At 38.8% G+C, this 21499-nt stretch overlaps 1 protein-coding gene across 4 annotated transcripts in view; it reads right to left on the bottom strand.

Moving 5' to 3' along the window:
- Positions 1 to 21499, bottom strand: part of TRAPPC8 (trafficking protein particle complex subunit 8) — a 121490-nt gene that overhangs the window by 13310 nt on the left and 86681 nt on the right. For all 4 annotated transcript variants that reach the window (XM_008261178.5, XM_002713489.6, XM_051852046.3 and 1 more), the window contains 3 exons: positions 20241 to 20414; positions 11340 to 11441; positions 562 to 707 (listed from right to left, as the gene is read on the bottom strand). In XM_008261178.5, the coding sequence (XP_008259400.1) occupies positions 562 to 707; positions 11340 to 11441; positions 20241 to 20414 (422 nt within the window). The remainder of the gene's footprint in view (positions 1 to 561; positions 708 to 11339; positions 11442 to 20240; positions 20415 to 21499) is intronic.

The following is a 21499-nucleotide window of genomic DNA, read 5'->3' as shown; positions in this document are numbered from 1 at the left end:
AACTAGAACTGAAACTCTAATGTGGGATGCTGGTGTCACAAGCACTAGCTTAACCCGCTTCACCACAATGCCTATCCCATACTATACAACTTTAACTACAGTACTTATAATAACACAGTACATACAATAAACAGTAAAATTACTCAAAAGTATTTCTACAAATTCAATATTATTCTAAATTTCTCAAGAACAGCAAGATGCCTGCTAAGATGCCCATGTTCCACATCAGAGTGCTTCGGTTTGAATTTCAGCCCCAGCTCCTGACTCCAGCTTCCTGCTAATGCAAGCAGCAGCAACAACTCATGTAACTGTGTCCTTGCCACCCATGTAGGAGATGCAGACTGAATTCCTGTCTCCTGGCTTTTGCCTAGGCCAGTCCTAGCCATTGCAGGCATTTGAGGAGTAAACCATTAGATAGGAGTGCTTGCTCTCTGTCTCTCAAACTAAACAAAACAAACTTCTTAAATATTTGGCTAATGCCACTGCCTAAATAACTAAAGATGTGTTATGTGTATATGTTTTTATACTGAAGAAAATTTTTAAAAAAATTAAATCTCAAACCTTTTTTGATGAAATGGATGGTTAAATGATTCTGGGTAGTGAAGACTCATTTTAATGAGATTAGAAAGCTGCTCTACTGATGGCCTTGAGGAAACCGTAGTGTTTTCTGGTCTGAAAAATTTTAATAGTTCCATTTCTGGTGGCTCCTAAAAAATAAAAAAATATAACAATAAAACACTGTCTTGTTTAAAAAAATTAGTTATATACAAACTAAAGTTAAAGCTAGTAGAGAATATACAAAGCATGAATAGTACAAGTACTTTTTCTGCTATTATTCAATAGTTGCTACCATTTTCAAAATAATCTAGGATCAAGAAATCAGGATTTGGAATATTTATTCATTCCCCACTTATCATATGCTGGAGTGACACTTGAAGTCCAGCAATTTCACATATTAACTCTGTGATCTTAGATAGGTTACTTAGTACTTTAAAATTTAACTTTCTAGGGCAGGTGTTGTGGCACAGCAGGAAAGCCCCTGCCCACAATGCCAGCATCCCAAAAGGGTGTGGTTTGTGTTTTGGCTGTTGACCCAGCTCTCTGCTAATGGCCTGAGAAAAGCAGCAGAAGAGGTCCAAGTACTTGGGCCCCTGCCACCTAAGTACAAGACCCAGATGAAGCTCCTTGCTTCAGGCTTCTGCCTGACTTCAGCCCTTGCCATTGCAGCTACCTGGGGAGTTAAGAAGGGGATGTTAAGATCTCTTTCTCTGTCTCTCTCATCTCCTGCTATAACTCTTTCATATAAATAAATAAATCTTTAAAAAATTTAATTTCCTATACATAAAATGTTGTTCATAATGATGATTTCAAAGGATGTTGTGATTCTCATCTGGTAAAACTGATTAAAATTTGTTCTGTAGACATCCAACCTTACAGCATCTACTTTAGTTGAAAATTTAAAATTGCCTTAAAATTCCACTTTGATAGACTGCTGTGTTTTAGGGATTATAGTGCTTTAGCTAGAGAAACTGAGTCTTAATGTGGCCTCTCAGGAATACTGTAAATATTTTAATAAGCATTAGCCATTACAAACTAAATAAAAACAGTCAAGTGTCTCATTTCATTTCTTGGCTATTTTTTCTCTATTTTCCCTCACCATCCACGAGCATTTTGATATTCAGCTTCCTATTAGCCTACTCTGATTTTGTCTATAACAAGGATTGGCAAACTACAGCCAACAGGCAAAATTTAGTCAGTCTCCTGTTGCTATAAAGAAAGCTTTATTGAAACAAAGCCATATCCCATTGGCTAACATACTGTTTATGGCAACTTCTGAATTCTAGCAACAGAGATGACTAATTATGACAGAGACTGGTTAGCAAAGCTCAAAATATTTACTTCCTGGTTGTTTTCAGAATAAGTTTATTGTCCCCTGATTTTCTACAGCTGAAAAGCAAGAACTAAATATGCTACAAATAAAATAAAAACTGTGATACTGGTTCTGACGATAAAGTTCTAGATTAATCCTATTGCCAAGTAACAAATTAACCATATTACATTTAAGTAACAACCTGGTGCTACTGGTAAAACAAAGATAAATTTATGAAAACACGAAGAGTTTATAACCTAGAAGTGGTTAACAGACAAGTATATAATCACATAAGCCAGTAATTTCATTTCTACAAAATATGTAAAAAGCAACACACTCCAAACTTGCTTGAAACATAAATGTACACAGATTGATTAAAATACTGTAGAGAGAAAATGAAAAGAAATAGGGGGTAAGCATTGTGGCAAAGGGGGTAAAACCATTGTCTGCAGTGCAAACATCCCATACGGTTGCCAGTTCAAGTCCTAGCTGTTCTACTTTTGATCTAGCTCTCTGCTAATGTGCCTGGGAAAGCAGTGGAAGATGGTCCAAGTCCTTACGCCCCTGCACCCATATGGGAGACCCAGAACCATCTCCTGGCTTCAGATCGGCCTAGCTTTGACAGTTGTGGCCATTTGGGGGAGTGAACCAGGGGATGGAAGACCCTTCTCCCATCCTCTCTCTCTCTCTCTCTCTGCCTCTGCCTCTCTGTAATTCTGCCTTTTAAATACATAAATAAATCTCTAAACAATTAAAACAAATAAAAACTAGAATATATATATATAAAAGAATAGTCATAGAATAAAGGAGGAGGAGGGCAGAGGAAGAAACTGACTGTTAAACAGTCAGTACATGTAAAGGTAGGTAAAAGTATTTTCACTTTAAAGATGAGGAAAATTAATTCAAAAAGGTTAAAAGTTGCCTTGTCGCTCCCCCTCTTCGTGGAGGAGCGACACAGGACCCTGCGCTGTTCTTTTGTCTGCTCGGCCCTCCCCGGGTTTGCTGCTGGTTCTTCCCGGGTTGGCTACCATCCCTTCCACCTCCGTGGATGGGCGGTTCCCCCTGGCCACTTTCCCCACTTCCGTGGGGGAGCGGCACACCGCCGGCCGGCTCTCTCGGGGGCTGCTCAGGTGTTCCTTCAGATAGATGTTCCTGGTGCATGTTGTCTCTCTCCTCCTTTATAGTCCTCTTCCACCAATCCCAACTCTGCTACCCACACGCCGAGTACACTGCTCTCCTCCAATCAGGAGCAGGATGAGCTCCTGCAGGTCATCACTCAAGTTGGCGAGAGGCAGCTGCGTAGAAGTTGTTACTCCCTTCTCAGCACCATATTGTGGGAGAGCAGATGCATAGAATAAATCTTAATTCCAGTAACAGTCTAGTCCGAGTTGCTCCCCACATTGCCTAAGATCTTTTTAAGTGGGAGAGGTTATACACACAGACCTATTTTACTCTCAAAGTCATACATTTAATTATTGTGCTATATGGCTTTTGTAGTCCAATCTTCCTTCTTCTAACCAAATGACTTAAATTGCTACTGTTCTGTATTTACTGTTGCCTAAATAGAAAATTTAGATTTAAAGGACTGTCATCAATACCTCACAGGTATTTTTATTTTCTCTAAGGTTAATTTCAACTTTTGTAATGCCATGAATGCTCTCTGAGACCTTACACATTTCTGCTCTGATTCATTGTACAGTATTTTAAACTTGGATAAACCATGTTGTAAAATGTAAGTTTTACAGAGATAATATATAATGTGTCAGATTACAGTAAAAATACCTTGAGACTTCTCTTTCAGGGATTAAAGAAAAATGCTTTAAAACTTTTCTTAATTCATCTGAAACAACCCAGTGAGCTCTTAAAAAATAATTAAACAAAAGAAATTACAAAATGATCACTCTGACAGACCTGTAGTTTATAAACTTCCTTCTTTTTATGGTGAAAATCTTACCCTTAAGTGAGCTGTATAAACATTTACATTTTACCTAACATGTAATAAATGCAAAATATGAGTACATCTAGGAATGAAGATTATCTGACTAAAATATTTTTTGGTTTCTTAATGCAGGAGAATTCAGTAATTCAGTATTTTCTATTGGTTCATTTAATTATTACCAAGTATTTTATGTGTTACCACTATCCTAAGAGATTGTAGTAAAAGATGAAATACAGCAGACAAATTCACCTTCAACAAAGTAAGCCTGAGGAATGGATGGAACAATGTGAAAACTAAAGTTATAAAACTTCAGCCAACTGACTGCTTTGAAGTTAAAAACAGGAAATAGCTCTACTTATTTCATGGCACCTCATTTGTAAAATGGGATAATTCCAGCTGCCTTTCCTATACAGTATTATAAAGATTAAAGAATCAGGGCCGGTGCAGTGGTGTAGCGGGAAAAGCCGCCACCTGCAGTGCAGGCATCCCATACGGGAACCAATGATTCAAGACCTGGCTGCTCCACTTCCAATCCAGCTCTCTGCAATGGCCTTTGAAAGCAGTAGAAGATGGCCCAAGTCCTTGGGTCTCTGCAACCGTGTGGGAAACCTGGAAGAAGCTCCTGGCTCCTGGCTTTGGATCAGCGCAGCTCCGGCCGTTGAGGCCATTTGGAGAGTGAACCAGCGGATGGAAGACCTCTCTCTCTGTCTCTACCTCTCTCTCTAACTCTTTCAAATAAATAAATAAATCTTAAAAAGATTAAAAAATAAAAATCACTTTGTATAAGCAACAAAAATTCAATATGCTCCCAATCATTTTGTGAGTAATTCCTCAATACAATCAAGGCAATTTATGACAAACTCATGGCCAGCATCATATTGAATGGGGAAAAATTGGAAGCAACTGGGCCGGTGCCGCGGCTCAATAGGCTAATCCTCCGCCTAGTGGCGCTGGCACACCGGGTTCTAGTCCCGGTCGGGGCGCCGGATTCTGTCCTGGTTGCCCCTCTTCCAGGCCAGCTCACTGCTGTGGCCAGGGAGTGCAGTGGAGGATGGCCCAAGTGTTTGGGCCCTGCACCCCATGGGAGACCAGGAGAAGCACCTGGCTCCTGCCTTCGGATCAGCGCGGTGTGCCGGCCGCAGCACGCAGGCAGCAGCGGCCATTGGAGGGTGAACCAACAGCAAAGGAAGACCTTTCTCTCTCTTTCTCACTGTCCACTCTGACTGTAAAAAAAACTGGAAGCAATACCACTGAAATCCAATACCAGACAGGGATACCCACTCTCACCATTACTATTCAGTATAGTCCTGGAAGTTTTAGCCAGAGCCATTAGGCAAAAAAAGAAATCAAAAGGATACAAATTGGGAAGTAAGAAGGCAAACTATCCCTATTGCAGATGACATGGTTCTATACATAGGGGATCCAAAAGACTCTACCAAGAGACTAGTGGAACTCATAAGAGTTTAGTAAAGTAGCAGGATACAAAATCAACACACAAAAACCAACAGCTTTTGTATACACAGACAATGCCATGGCTAAAAAAGAACTTCTAAAATCAATCCCATTCACAATAGCTACAAAAACAATCAAATACCTTGGAATAAATTTAACCAAGAATGTCAGAGTTTTCTATGATGAGAATCACAAAACATTAAAGAAAGAAATAGAAGATATAAAAAATGAAAAAATCTTCCATGTTCATGGATTCGAAGAATCAATACCATCAAAATGTCCATACCTCCAAAAGCAATTTATAGAATCAATGTGATACCAATCAAAATACCAAGGACATTCTCAGATATAGAAAACATAGCAGACCCCAAATAGCTAAAGTAACCTTATGCAACAGAAACAAAGTCAAAGGCATCACAATACCAGATTTCAAAACTTACTACAGGGCAGTTATAATCAGAACAGCCTGGAACTGGTACAAAAACAGATGCGGGGCTGGCGCTGTGGCACAGTAGGTTAATCCTCTGCCTGCATTCCATTTGGCCACCAGTTCTAGTCCTGGCTACTCCCCTTCTGATCCAGCTTTCTGCTATGGCTTGGAAAAGCAGTAGAGGATGGCCCAAGTCTTTGGGCTCCTGCATCTGCATGGGAGACCCAGAAGAAGCACCTGGCTCCTGGCTTCGGATCAGCACAGCGCCCGCCGTTGCAGCCATTTGGAGAGTGAACCAACGGAAGGATAACATTTCTATCTCTCCTTCTCCCTGTCTGTAACTCTACCTCTCAAATAAATAAAATCTTAAAAAAAAAAAAAAAAAACAGATGGATAGACTAATGGAACAGAATAGAGATATCAGAAATCAATCCATGCACCTACAAACAACTTATCTTTGACAAAGGAGCTTTAATCAATCCTTGGAGCAAGGATAGTCTCTTCAACAAATGGTGCTGGGAAAACTGGATCTCCATATGCAGAAGTTTGAAGCAAGACCCCACATTACACAAAAATCCACTCAAAATAGATTAAAGACCTAAATCTATGATCTGGTACCATTAAATTATTAGAGAACATTGAGGAAACCCTGCAAGACATTGGTATACATATAGAGTTCTTAGAAAAGATCCCAGAGGGACAGGCAATCAAAGCCAAAATTGACAAATGGGATTACATCAAATTGAGAAGCTTCTGTATTGCAGAAGAAATAGCAAAGTGAAGAGGCAATTCACAGAATGGGAGAAAACTATGCAACCCATAAAGGATTAATAACCAGAACATAAAGAGATCAAGAAACTAAACAACAATAAAACAAACAACCCAGTTAAGAAATGGGCAAAGGACTTAAATAGACATTTTTCAAATGGGAAAATCCAAATGGCCAATAAACACATGAAAAAATGCTCAGGATCACTAGCTATCAGAGAAATGCAAATTAAAACCACAACGTTTCGCCTTACCCCCATTAGAATGGCTTTCGTACAGAAATCAACAACAAATGCTGGTAAGGATGTTGGGAAAAAGGTACCCTAATCCACTGTTGGTGGATATGTAAACTGGTACAGCCACTATGGAAGACAGTATGGAGATCCCTCAGAAATCTGAATATAGATCTACCTTATCATCCAGTCATCCCACTCTTGGTAATTTACTCAAGGGAAATGAAATCAGCACGTGAAAGACTTATCTGTACTGCCATGCTTATTGCAGCTCAATTCACAATATTAAGATATGGAGTCATCCCAAATGCCCATTAACTGAAGACTGGATAAAGAAATTATGGGATATGTACACCACAGAATACTATAAAAAACCCCAGTCATCTGCAACAAAATAGATGAAATTGGAAAACATCATACTTATCATACTTAGTGAAATAAGCTAGTCCCAAAGGGACAAATACCATATGTTCTCCCTGACACGTGATAACCTAAAAGACAATCTTAAAAGTGAAATTGACACTTTGAGAAGCGATGACTCTGAACAGCCCTTGTCTACACTGTTGAGGAACAGTTTATTTTTTTCATACTACTGTTGAACTCTTTACTTAACATAAGAGTTAATCGTATGTGTATAAAAAAGAATCACCATGTTCCTAAAGTTATAAATATGAAATATGGCCAGCACCGCGGCTCACTAGGCTAATCCTCTGCCTTGCGGCGCCGGCACACCGGGTTCTAGTCCCGGTCAGGGCGCCGGATTCTGTCCCGGTTGCCCCTCTTCCAGGCCAGCTCTCTGCTGTGGCCAGGGAGTGCAGTGGAGGATGGCCCAGGTGCTTGGGCCCTGCACCCCATGGGAGACCAGGATAAGTACCTGGCTCCTGCCATCGGATCAGCGCAGGGCACCGGCCGCAGCAGCCATTAGAGGGTGAACCAACGGCAAAGGAAGACCTTTCTCTCTGTCTCTCTCTCTCACTGTCCACTCTGCCTGTCCAAAAAAAAGAAATGTATGAAGTCTGTATTCCTGAATAAAATGTTTCCGGGTGGGAAAAAAAAAAAAAAAAAAAAAGGAAAGAAAGTGGTGATAAGGTTTTAACAGGATACTTCACCAAGTTCATGGAAAATGAAACAGCTTATTTTGGTTCCAAAGTTCTGAAATCTATACATAGTTTTCTCATAATCTGCATTTTCCATGAACTCTTTAAAGATCCCTCATAAACATGAACTTCAACAACCTTTTGCATAAAAAAATACACACAAGCTATTACTTGAGATTTATAAGTTATAATAAATAAATATGTATATATTACCTGTCATGAGGAAAACATGCTAACAATGATTATAAGAGGATATAGACAGCAGGAAGCAATTTACTGAGGAGACGTAAGAGAATTTCTCTCTTTAACCAGCTTAAGAGTAGCAACAAGAATTCTCACAATAAATGCTGCATAATTTGTACAATAGTTTTTCAAGAAAGATTTGATTCCATTTTATGATTTCCACAAGAAAGTAGGTATGAAGTAACAATACCTATGTTTTATAAGTGAATAGAAAGTTAAAATTCACCAAGTCAAGTAATTTGCACTAAGACATCAATCTAAAAATCTCTGGGCTCCAAATCCATTACTTACTGCCTTCTGTTCCATTATTCACTGCCTATGTTCCAAGCTTAGGTAATCATCTAAGGAGAATATAAAATATTTCAAAAATGGCATATGGAGAAATATAGAATATATGCTCTAAAGTACATAAAATGGGAGTACAGTAAATTTCACAGAAAAACCCACTTTTTTCTGAATGTTACCTTGTCATTGTTTGCAGTGCTCTAAATTATCAAAAGTTTATGACTATTTAAAACTAAAACTCAGGATTTCTAAATTAAAGGGATTAAAAACAATTTCCTTAAAATAAGCAACAGATTAAGAGTTAAATTTATATCTTCACTAAACCTAAGAGAAAATGAACATTATGTAAAGCATCAAAGAAAAAAGTAATTGATATTTTAGAACAGCAAAAAGATGATAACACTAGGGGATTTAAGCTTGATGAGGATTATTATAGTGAAGGAAAAAATAGTACTGTTATGGGCCCATAATTATATTTTTGGCTAACAACAGGGCACATATTTGATGGTGGCCCATAAGATTATAATGCAAAAAAAATTACAATGGAGCTGAAACAATAGGCCACGTATCTTATGGCTGTCCATAAGATTATAATGGAGCTGAAAAATCTCCATTACCTAGTGACATCATAGCGCAATGCATTAATCAATCACTTGTTTGTGGTGATACTGTTATAAGCAAATCTAATGAGCTGCCAGCTGTATATAAAAGTAGAGCACATACAATTATATACAGAACATTTCTTTATGATAATAAAGATGGGGGCCAGTGCTGTGGTGTAGTAGGAAAGCCACTACCTACAGTGCTGGCATCCCATATGGGCACCAATTTGAGTCGTGGCTGCTCCACTTCCTATTCAGCTCTCTGCTAAGGCCTGGGAAAGCAGTAGAAGATGGCCCAAGTCCTTGGGCCTCTGTACCCACGTGGGAGATCCAGAAGAAGCTCCTGGCTCCTGGCTTCAGGTCAGCGCAGCTCAGGCCACTGTGGCCATCTGGAGAGTTAACCAGTAGATGGAAGACCTCTCTCTCTCTCTCTCTCTCTCTCCCCCTCCCTCCCTCCTTCCCTGCCTCTCTGTAACTCTGCCTTTCAAATAAATAAATAAATCTTTTAAAATAATAATAATAAAGATGATTTACTAGCTTTTTTATTTTTTTAATTTTTTTTGACAGGCAGAGTGGACAGTGAGAGAGAGAGAGAGAGAGAGAAAGGTCTTCCTTTACCGTTGGTTCACCCTCCAATGGCCGCTGCAGCTGGTGTGCTGTGGCTGGCACACCACGCTGATCCAAAGCCAGGAGCCAGATGCTTCCTCCTGGTCTCCCATGCGGGTGCAGGGCCCAAGCACTTGGGCCATCCTCCACTGCACTCCTGGGCCATAGCAGAGAGCTGGACTGGAAGAGGGCCAACGGGGACAGAATCCGGAGCCCTGACCGGGACTAGAACCCGGGGTGCCAGCACCACAGGCAGAAGATTAGCCTAGTGAGCCGTGGCGCCAGCCAAAGATGATTTACTAGCTTATGTATTTTTCTATACTATACTTCCTATTATTTTAGAGGATACCCTACTTATTAGAAAAAAAGTTTACTAACAGTATGCTTTGTTATATTGACAGCAGCCTCAAATACTTGACTTATCAAGAAACCACATCAAGTTACCAAACTATACTAATTAGGTTTGTGTAACTACACTATAGTCTATGATATTTGTACGATGAAAAAAATTTCCCAGTAAAGTGTTTCTCAGAACATGTTTCCATCATTAGCCAATGCATGACTAACTTTACCATGGAGAAACACAGCAGATACTGCCTTAGTTAAATGATACATCACTGACAATGGAACAAACTAATGTCATATATATTACCTGATATACCAAGAAGGACATAACATCACTTACGTATTTTCTATCACACACACACATATATACACATAAATGTAATCTAATCACAAAGAAGCATGAGAAAATGGTACTACTCTAAAAATTAACTGGTCTATGTTTTTCAAAAATATCAATGTCATAATTAGTAAATAATGGCTAAGAAACTATTTCAAATTAAACAAGATATGACAACTAAAGGGCATCCTGAACTAGATCCTATACAGGGAGAAACAGAATATAACTGAAACTTTTAATGACAACTGCATACAGTCTATATATAAGCATGCTACACATCAATGTTAAACTTCCTGAATGTGATAATTTTTCATTATGTAAAAAATTGTCTTTGTTATTAGGAATATTTAGGCGCAAGTATTTAGGAGGAATGGTGTGGGGGCTGGCACTGTGGCGTAGAAAAGCTAAGTCTCTACCTGTAGTGCCAACATCCCATATGGGTGCTGTTTCATGTCCTAGCTGCTCCTCTTCCAATCCAACTCTCTGTTTAATGGCCTAGGAAAGCAGTGGAAGATGGCCCAAGTGCTTAGGCCCCACATGGGAGACCCAGATGAACTCTGGGTTCCTGGCTTCAACCTGGCCTATTGGTGGCCATTTGGGGAGTGAACCAGTGGATGGAAGATTGTCTCTCTCTCTCTCTGTAACTCCACCTTTCAAATAAAATAAATACATTACAAAAAATAAAATTAAACAGTATTTAGGAAAAATAAGGAAGCACAGTTAATGCTATCATCAGTTGCTATACAACTCCAAAGAGCACACTTTACAGTTTACAATATACCCCATGAAGTTCTGTAATGATGTGATCCTGTTACAATGAATAAGAAAATACAGAGAATATTTTTTCCTTTTTCTTAATCACATCAATTCTTTTCCTAGCAATGAATTCTGGATTTAATAGAAGGAAACCGCAAGATCATAGATGCCTCTCAATACTCTTAATAAAGGTGCTAATGCACTTTAAAATCAATTTATTTTCTTTTCCAATTTTAATCAGTCTTCTGTCACCAATTCTTGACCTAAATCCCAAAATAAATACCTGAACAAACCATACCTTATCAAAAACACAAAAAGCAGCCAAAAAACCCCTTACAAATGCAAAGCAAAGTCCCAAACCAAACCATACTATTACCTGTTTCTGAGGCTGTGAAAAGGCTTCTTTTCCTATAACATGAAGAATAACATGATGTTGACCTTCCAAAATAAGCTGCTTACTGTCTTCCACGACATATGCCTAGAAAATACAAAGCATATTGAACCACTTGGCAGTAACCACAAAAATACCAACACAATATTTGATGGAAGGTAGAAATATTATGGCTAGTATCTATCAACTATCAACACTCATGGCTGTACCTGCATTTCCAATCTATTAATTCAATCAATAAAGAATTTGTCCCAAAAATCTAACTTGCTGCAATATACCATGATTGGCCTAGATACCTTAGAGAGACACACCTTGAAATCTTTTGCAATGTACTCCAGAACTCTTAAGAAACTACTTAAAAAGAACTGTGCTGACATCTGTTATACCATCTGTGAATGCCAGTTCAACTCCAAGGTGCTCCACTTCTGATCCAGCTCCCTGCTAATGCATCTGGGCAAAGCATCAGAAGATGGGCCAAATGCCTGTCCCCTCCCAACCAATGTGGGAGACCTAGAAGGAGTTCTAGGCTCCTAACTTCCATCTGGTCCAGCCCCAACTGTTGCAGCCATCTGAAGAATAAACCAGTGAGTAGTCTCTCTCTCTCTCGGCCTTTCAAATAAATAAATATATGTTTTAAAGATTTTATTTATTTGAGAGGTAGAGTTTCAGACAGTGAGAGGGAGAGACAGACAGAAAGGTCTTCTATCCATTGGTTCACTCCCCAAATGGCTGCAACGGCCGGAGATTTACTGATCCAAAGCCAGGTGCTTCTTCTGGATCTCCCACATGGGTTCAGGGGCCCAAGGACTTGGGTCATCTTCTACAGCTTTCCCAGGCCATAGCAGAGAGCTGGATTGGAAGAGGAGTAGCCGGGACTAGAACCAGCACCCATATGGGATGCTGGCACCACAGGCAGAGGATTAACCTACCGCGCCATGGCGCCAGCCCCCAAATATTAAAAAATAAAAAAGAATAAAAATAAAAAACTATGCCAGAACACAGGCTCTCTTCTTTACTGCACTTCCAGTATACAGGCAAAAGATTTACTCTTAAATTCTTTATTCTGAAATGCCCTAGGGTTGGTCACCCACAGCAGAGAAAAATTTATGAGTATAATCATAAATCCTATAAGTAGAAATGTCACATTCTTGGAGAACACTTTTAAAAAAGGGATTTTTTCTTCCTACAATATAATGAGCTGATTTCATCTATATTAAAATGCTTTTTCTAGGTTATAAATCTTTTCCTACCAAATTGCTACAGTTCTGAAAAAAATATTGTAAATGATTGTGATTTACTATTATTGTCACATTATGCAAATAAAAGGCTTGATTTTTTTTCAAAAAGCTAATTTTCTTTACCATTAGATTCACACAGACATAAAATTATTCAGTCAAAATGCTATATAAGTTTCTAAAGATTTATTTATTTGAAAGTCAGAGTTACACAGAGAGAGAAGGAGAAGCAGAGAGAGAGAGGTCTTCCTTCTGCTGGTTCACTTCCCAATTGTCTGCAATGGTCGGAGCTGCACCAATCCGAAGCCAGGAGCCAGGAGTTTCTTCTGGGTCTTCCCTGTGGGTACAGGGGCCCAAGAACTTGGGCCATCTTCTACTGCTTTCCCAGGCCATAGAAGAAAGCTGGATAGGAAGTAGAACAGCCGGGACTTGGAAGAGCACCCATATGGGATGCCAGCACTGCAGATAGCAGCTTTACCCCTATGCCACAGCGCCAGCCCCTGTACAAGTTTCTAAATGCTTACTTTTAAGTTCTGTATCATGGACTAGTGACAGTTCCTTTCAACATATGATACTTCGAAATGAGCTGCACTAAGGCACAGGATAGACAGGACTTGCTCGGCATCCAGGAGTACAGAAACCAGAAGTGCAGGAAGGGTTAAACACCTGATGGATGACCTTTAGCCCAGAGGGAAAGTATGCTGACAGATGAGGTCCTAAGACACGACAGCTATCTTTCCAGATGGTTCCACGGGATTGAACAACAGCCACTATATCCATGGCTATTTCTATAACATCCTCCACCCTGCACAAAGGCTTGGATTTTTGAAACAAGCTTAAAAAGTAGAGATATATTTATATATATTTGAAAGGCAGAGTGACAGAGAGAGAAGAAACAGAGAGAGAGACAGATCATCCACCCAATGGTTAACTCCCAATGCCACAATGTCAGGGTTGGGCAAGGCCAAAGCTAAGAGCCTGGGACTCCATCCTGATCTCCCAGGTGGCTGACGAGGCCCAAGTACATGGGCCATCATTTGCTGCCTTCCCAGGCATATTAGCAAGAAGCTAGACTGAAAACAAAGCAGAAGGACTCACTCCAACCCTCCAATAGGGGATGCTGGTTTAGCTTTAGCTTATTAACTGTAAGCATTAGCTTATTAACCTGCTGTGCCAAAAACACAGCCCCATTTTTAATTAAGATTGGTTACAAATTGTACTATGTACCCTTCCTAACTACTCTTTTCATAAAAATGCCACCCAAGCTCTTAGCTTTCCTGAATCATATTTTATTCAGAATCCTGTTTCCTCTGCATCTTATTCAACAATTTAAATTTCAAATCTGTAATTTAACAGGTCATTTTTTTGTGCTGTTACAGCCCTCACTTAAGAAATGTACCACTTTTTCAACTATGCACACAATAAACTTATAATAGGTACTTCATATTTCATTCTTTATTCAAATTCTCATTTTTCAGTCAAGAAGCATCACAGTCTTGCTTTTTTTGTTTTTGTTTTTTCTTGTGATTACTCATACTAGTAGTAGTCTTTACTTCAAGGAAATGTTTTGTTTTGTTTTGTTTTAAATGCCACTTCTCTAAATCTAACCAAGGTTAGCTATGGATATAACATTGAATATGCAATTCAGCATGCATTACTCAAAATCTTGTTTCATAAATATTACAAATTCTTACTTGGCATGAACCTGTCGAGTAACAGTCACAAATATTAAGGGTCAATTATACATTTACTTAATGCATCATGGTTTACATTAAGGGGCACTGAGTCTGAAAATGAGATCCACTTTATAGCAAGCTTTATAAGTATCTGATTTTAAGCTAATAATGTACAACTCATCTTTCTAACATGAAATACTTTCTACAGTCAATTAAAGTACCAACTCATGTAAGCAGTGTTTCATTTGAAATTCATACAAACCCAGCTTAGTTTAAAAACAAAAAATGCAGCCGGCGCCGTGACTCACTAGGCTAATCCTCTGCCTGCGGCACAGGCACTCTGGGTTCTAGTTCCGGTCGGGGCGCCGGATTCTGTCCCGGTTGCTCCTCTTCCAGTACAGCTCTCTGCTGTGGCCTGGGAGTACAGTGGTGGATGGCCCAGGTCCTTGGGCCCTGCACCCACATGGGTGACCAGGAGGAAGCGCCTGGCTCCTGGCTTCAGAAGCACACTGGCTGTAGCAGCCACTTGGGGGGTGAACCAACAGAAAAAGGAAAATCTTTCTCTCTCTCTCTCGCACTGTCTTACTCTTCCTGTCAAAAAAAAAAAAAAAAAAAAATGCAGGGACCATTCTATATGGGCACCTGTTGGAGTCCTGGCTCCTTCACTTCCCATCCAGCTCCCTGCTAATGTGCCTGAGAAAGCAGCAGAAGATGCCCCAAGTGCTTGGGCCCCTACACCCATGTGGTACACCTGGATGGAGTTCCAGGCTTCAGTCTGGCCCAGCCTCCAACAGTCATTTGGGGTATAAACCAGCAGATGGACTATCAGAGAGACATTTGTGATCTCCCTCTCTATACATAACTCTATCTTTCAAATAAATAAATACTTTTTTTAAAAAAGCTTATTTAAAAACTTATGGTTTAATTAAAAGGACACTTTGGAACAGCTGAATCAATTCAAAATACATGAGCTGGGCCGGCGCCGCGGCTCACTAGGCTAATCCTCCGCCTAGCGGCGCCGGCACACCGGGTTCTAGTCCCGGTCGGGGCGCCGGATTCTGTCCCGGTTGCCCCTCTTCCAGGCCAGCCCTCTGCTGTGGCCCGGGAGTGCAGTGGAGGATGGCCCAGGTGCTTGGGCCCTGCACCCCATGGGAGACCAGGAAAAGCACCTGGCTCCTGGCTCCTGCCATCGGATCAGCGCGGTGCGCCGGCCGCAGCGCGCCGGCCCCGGCGGCCATTGGAGGGAGAACCAACGGCAAAAGGAAGACCTTTCTCTCTGTCTCTCTCTCTCACTGTCCACTCTGCCTGTCAAAAAAAACAAACAAACAAACAAACAAACAAACAAAAAAAAAAACAAAATACATGAGCTGATCACCTACTATTGGTATGTTTCCACACTGATTCATATCAGACAATACAAATTCATAACTTCATCACATAGTTCAGGTGAGCATTTTGGACAAGATATGTAGTGTCAGTGTACAAATATTTTTTACATATAGGTAATGCATGTAAATGATACAAAAGGGTGCAATGTAAAAATAGGGCTCCTCCGTACTACAGTTCAGTTAACTTGCAGGGAGAATAATACTTAAGAAATCTCATTCTACCATGTGTGGACTTCATTTGGAGTCAGTTATTTCAAACAAGGTAAAATGGTATTTTCAAATAATCTGGAAAAACTAAACACAGATCCAAATTTTAATAATTATTAGGAATTTATTATTAATTTGGTTGGTTGACATAATAATACTATAAGGTTATATTAAGTAACCATCTGATAGAAGTACATAGAGAAGTACTGATAAATGAAATATCACCTAAGTCATTTTAAAAAATACTACAGCAAAAAATAAAAGATTTTAAAAAACAGGGGTTGGCACTGTGGTGTAGTGGGTAACACTGCCACCTGACAATCTCAGCATCCCACATGGGTGCTGGTTCAAATCTTGACTGCTCCACTTCCAATCCAACTCCCTGCTAATGCACCTGGGAAAACAGCCAAAGGTGGCCAAGTGTTTGGGCCCATGCAAACATGTGGGAAACCCAGAAGAAGCTCCTGGCTCCTGGCTTTAGCCTGGCCCAGCCCTGGTGATGGCAACCATTTGGGGAGTGAACCAGAGGATAGTAGATTGCTCTCTGTCTCTCCCTCTCTCTGTAACTCTGCCTTTTAAATAAATTATATGTTTAAAAAAAAGAAAAGGAAAAAAGAAAAAGAAAAAGAAGGAAGGAAGATAATATGGGCAAGCAAGTAGATAAAATACGAATATCAATAAATTAATGCTTGCTGGAGCCAGAGTAATGGCTATCTCCAGGTTCATAGTGATATTGTTCTTTTTTTAGAGTGTTTGAAAATGCCTATAATAGATTTTAATAATATCTGCTTTCATGGACCTTGCCATACTTATAGTATTCATCTGATATAAATTAATTCTTTTTATAGGTAAAAGAAAAAGTCATATGGAGCTGTAACAAAATTATAAAAAAATTTTTAAGAAAGCTTTTATTTAATGAATACAGTTTACAAAGGTACAGCTTTAGGAATATAGTGGTTCTTCCCCTCATAACCTTTCTCTCACGGCGAATCCTTCCCACCTCCTACTCCCTCTCTCATCCTATTCTTCATTAAGATTCATTTTTAATTAACTCTATATACAGAAGACCAGCTCTATACTAAGTAAAAATTTCAACAATTTGTACATTTTCAACAATTTTGTGTATGTGGGTACATACACAAAAAGTATAAAGTACTGTTTAAAAACAAGTTTTACAGTTAATTCTCATAGTACAACTCGTTAAGGACAAAGGACCTACATGGGGAATTAGTGCACAGTGATTCATGTTGTTAATTTAACAATTAAGACTCTTACATATGATGACAGTGATCACCCGAGGCTCTAGACATGAGCTGTCAAGGCTATGGAAGCATGTTGAGTCCATAAACTGTCAGTATTTTGACAGGGACATAAACAAAGTGGAAGTTCTCTACTCCCTTCTGAGAAAAGTACATCCTTCTTTGATGGCCCCTTCTTTCCACTAGGGTCTCACAGAGAACCTTCATGCAGAACATTTTTTGCCACAGTGTCTTGGCTTTCCATGCCTGAAATGCTCTCATGGGCTTTTCAGCCAGACCAGAATGCCATAAGGGCTCATTCTGAAATGAGAGTGCTATTTAGGGGATTTGTCATTCTATGAATCTGCTGTGTGGACTGCTTCCCATGTTGGAACATTCTCTCCTTTTTAATTTGATCTATTGTTATTATCAGATACTTGTTCTTATTTATGTGATACCTTTGACACTTAATCCTCTCTACATGATCAACTATACACTTAATATGATCACTTTAACACATCAGATGGGATTAGTACCACCTAGATTAATGGGATTTGGAGTCCCATGGCAAGTTTTTTAGCTTTACCCTAAGCGGTAAGTCTGTGGGAATATGTGCTGACTTGTACAGCTCCTCCTTATTCCCATTCTAATTTTTCACTGGGATCAAATTTCAATTGATTTTATACACCTATGATTAATTCTATGTTAAGTAAAGAGTTCAACCAATGGTATTAAGTGGGAAAAAATAAAATAATAAACTGTTCCTCGATAGCCAAGACAAGGGCTGTTCAAGTCGTTGCTTCTCAGAGTGTCAATTTCACTTCTAAAGGTTTCCTATAGGTACTCTGTTCATTGTCACAGATCACAGAGAACAAATGGTATTTGTCCCTTTGGGATTGGCTTGTTTCACTAAGTATGATGTTTTCCAGATTCATCCATTTTGTTTGCAAATGACCAGATTTCTTTTTTTGTTTGTTTGTTTTTTTTACCACTGTGTAGTATTCCATAGAGAATATACCCCATAATTTCTTTATCCAGTATTCCACTGATGGGCATTTAGGTTGATTTCATGTCTTAGCTATTGTCCACTGAGCTGCAAGAAACATGGGGGTGCAGAGAACTCTTTTATTTGTTGATTTCATTTCCCTTGAGTAAATTCCCTTGAGTGGGATGCCTGGGTCATATGGTAGTACTATATTCAGATTTCTGAGGTATCTCCAAACTGTCTTCCATAATGGTTTTACCAGTTTGCATTCTACCAACAGTGGGTTAGGGTACCTTTTCCCCCACATTCTTAGCAGCATTTGTTGTTTTTTTGATTTCTATATGAAAACCATTCTAACTGGAGTGAGGTGGAACCTCATTGTGGTTTTGATTTGCATTTCCCTGATAGCTAGTGATCCTGAACATTATTTCACATGTCTATTGGACATTTGGATTTCCTCTTTTGAAAAATGTCTGTTTTAAGTCCTAGACCCATCTCTTAAGTGGGTTATTTGTTCTGTTGTTGTTGAGTTTCTTGATTTCTTTGTAGATTCTGGTTATTAATCCTTTATTGGTTGCATAGTTTACAAATAACTTCTCACAATCTGTTGGTTGCCTCTTCACCTTCCTGTTTCTTTTGCTGTACAGAAACTTCTCAATTTGATAATTCCATCTGTTAATTTTGGTTTTGACTGCCTGGGCCTTTGGGGTCTTTTCCAAGAACTCTTTCCCCAATGTTCTCTAATAATTTGATGGTGTCGGGTCATAGATTTAGATTTTTAATCCATGGGGGACTTTTGTGTAAGGTGTAAGGTAGGGGTGTTGCTTCATACTTCTGCATGTGGAGATCCAGTTTTCCCAGCACTATAAGTTGAAGAGACTGTCGTTGCTCCAGGGATTGGTTTTAGCTCCTTGGTCAAATATGAGTTGGTTGTAGACGTTGGGATTGATTTCTGATATCTCTATTCTGTTCCATTGGTCTATCCATCTATTTTGTATCAGTACCAAGCTGTTTTGATTATAACTGCCTTGTACTATGTCTTGAAATCTGCTACTGTGATGCATCCAGCTTTGTTTTTGTTGTATAAGGTTACTTTAGCTATTCGAGGTCTCCTGGAACTCCATATGAATTTCAGCATCATTTTTTCTAGATATGAGAAGAATGTGTTTGGTATTTTGATTGGTATCGCATTGAATCTGTAAATTGTTTTTGGAAAAATGGACACAATGATGATATTGACTCTTCCAATCCACGAACATGGAAGATTTTTCCATTTTTTGTATCTTCTTCTATTTCTTTCTCTAATGTTTTGTAATTCTCATTGTGGAGATCTTTGATGTCCTTGGTTAAAATTATTCCAAGGTACTTGATTTTTTTTTGCAGCTATTGTGAATGGGATTGATCTTAGAAGTTCTTTCTCAGCCACGGCATTATCTATGTATATGAAGGTTGTTGGGTTTTGTGTATTGACTTTATATCCTGCTACTTAACCAGACTCTTCCGTGAGTTCCAATAGTCTCTTGGAACATTTTGGATCCCCTATGTACAGAATCATGTCATCTGCAATAGGGATAGTTTGACTTTCTCCTTCCCAACTTGTATCCCTTTGATTACTTTTTCTTGCCTAATGGGCTCTGGCTAAAACTTCCAGGACTATACTGAATAGCAATGGTGAGAGTGGCCATCTCTGGTACTGGATCTCAGTGGGAATGATTCCAATCTCTCCCCATTCAATATGATGCTAGCTGTGAGTTTGTCATAAATTGCCTTGATTGTGCTGAGGAATGTTCCTTCTAAACCCAATTTGCTTAGAGTTTTCATCATGAAAAGGTATGTATTTTATGAAATGCTTTCTCTGCATCTGTTGAGATCACTGTAGTTTTTTTCATTATGTGCTGTTTTTTCACCAGTTTGTTAATGTGATGTATCACACTGATTGATTTGTGAATGTTGAACCATCCCTGCATACCAGGGATAAATCCCACTTACAGTGGATGGAAGAGCTCTCTGTCTCTGTTTCTCTCTGAAACTCTGCTTTTCAAATTAATATTTTAAAAAATTTTTAAAAATAAGAAACTGGAAATTTTAAGTGTAAAAAAATAGAGGTATACATTTGTTCTTCAGCTTTAAGAATCCAAATAATTTAGTAACACATACCTTCCATAATATGATAATATTCAGATCCACCTCACTGCACTTTTGAATCAGTCTCACAGCATCCTCTGCTGATCGTTTTTCTGGGTGCATAGACAACTGAACTTGTGGTTTTTTCAAGTCCGAGGATAAACTTCGATAAAAGAAGTCTGCACATGGACTTGCTGAACTTATTATCTGTTGAAAGAAGTAACTTATCTAAGTGAGCTATCAATTTATTTTGTCACATATATTTAGTCTCAAATTCTGACAAAATTCATATTTTAGTACACTTACATAACTTGCCTGAAAGTATTCCAAGAGAAACATGATAAAAATCACAACCTTAATGTAATTTAGTAGTGTTGCTGATATTTCTAGAGATGTAAGAATTTTTTTTAAAAGAAATAAACAAAACAGATAACTAAAGTCCTTAAAGCTAAATTCAACCATTCAAGAATCAGAGTATCTTCAAAAGTCCTACGTGTGTGGGAATCACTGGGCTTCTGGAGCTGCTTCCTCAAATGATCAACTGATAATCACAATGTGAAAAGTGAAAAAGTGTATAAGTACAGTTTGTAAGTACAGTTTTAATTATCAAGAAGAGCACAAACAAGGTGGTATCCTGCCGCTTGGAAATAATTACATGGACTTTTACACACTATGTTCAGTATTTTTGAAAATAAGTCCCCAGTGAATCTCAGATGACCTGCAGGGCTAGTTAAAAATACATACTCCCTATCTCTACCCAAGATATAATAAACCAGAGTTCTAGAGGTGAAAGGGCGAAGCCTGTATTTTTACAAAACCCTCCAGATGTAGGTCCTTAATACTCAAAACTAGGATTTGCAGACTAACAAACACCTAAATCTTACTGGGGTTGATTGTAACAATTTAGAACATCGGATTCTATCCCACTTAAACTAAATCAGAATTTGCATTTTATAACAAAATGTCCAGTGACTTAAATGTACATTTTTTGAGAATTTGAAAACACTGTTCTAGGTGATTCTTGTGCCTAGCTTATCATTTGGGCCTCAGAACCACAAGATATACCAAAATCCACATAGTTTTAACAGCTAGATGTTTACTCTGATCATTTTCTGAACTAAAAGGAAAGCTCCCCTAAATAATCCTTTTTTAATTTCAAGAAGTATACTTATTTCACATGACAGACTCAAAAGAAAGTTAACTTTAAATAATTAATTAAATAGTATAGTCCACATCCTATTTTTGGTTTGTTTAGGGGATGGACATAGAATGCAAACTCAACAAAGATATTC

The sequence above is a fragment of the Oryctolagus cuniculus genome, chromosome 10 (assembly GCF_051225735.1).
Source record: "Oryctolagus cuniculus isolate XC-2025 breed Fujian yellow rabbit chromosome 10, ASM5122573v1, whole genome shotgun sequence".
NCBI lineage: Eukaryota > Metazoa > Chordata > Mammalia > Lagomorpha > Leporidae > Oryctolagus > Oryctolagus cuniculus.
Note: the sequence above shows the minus strand (reverse complement) of the source record. Positions and strands in the feature narration are given on the sequence as shown.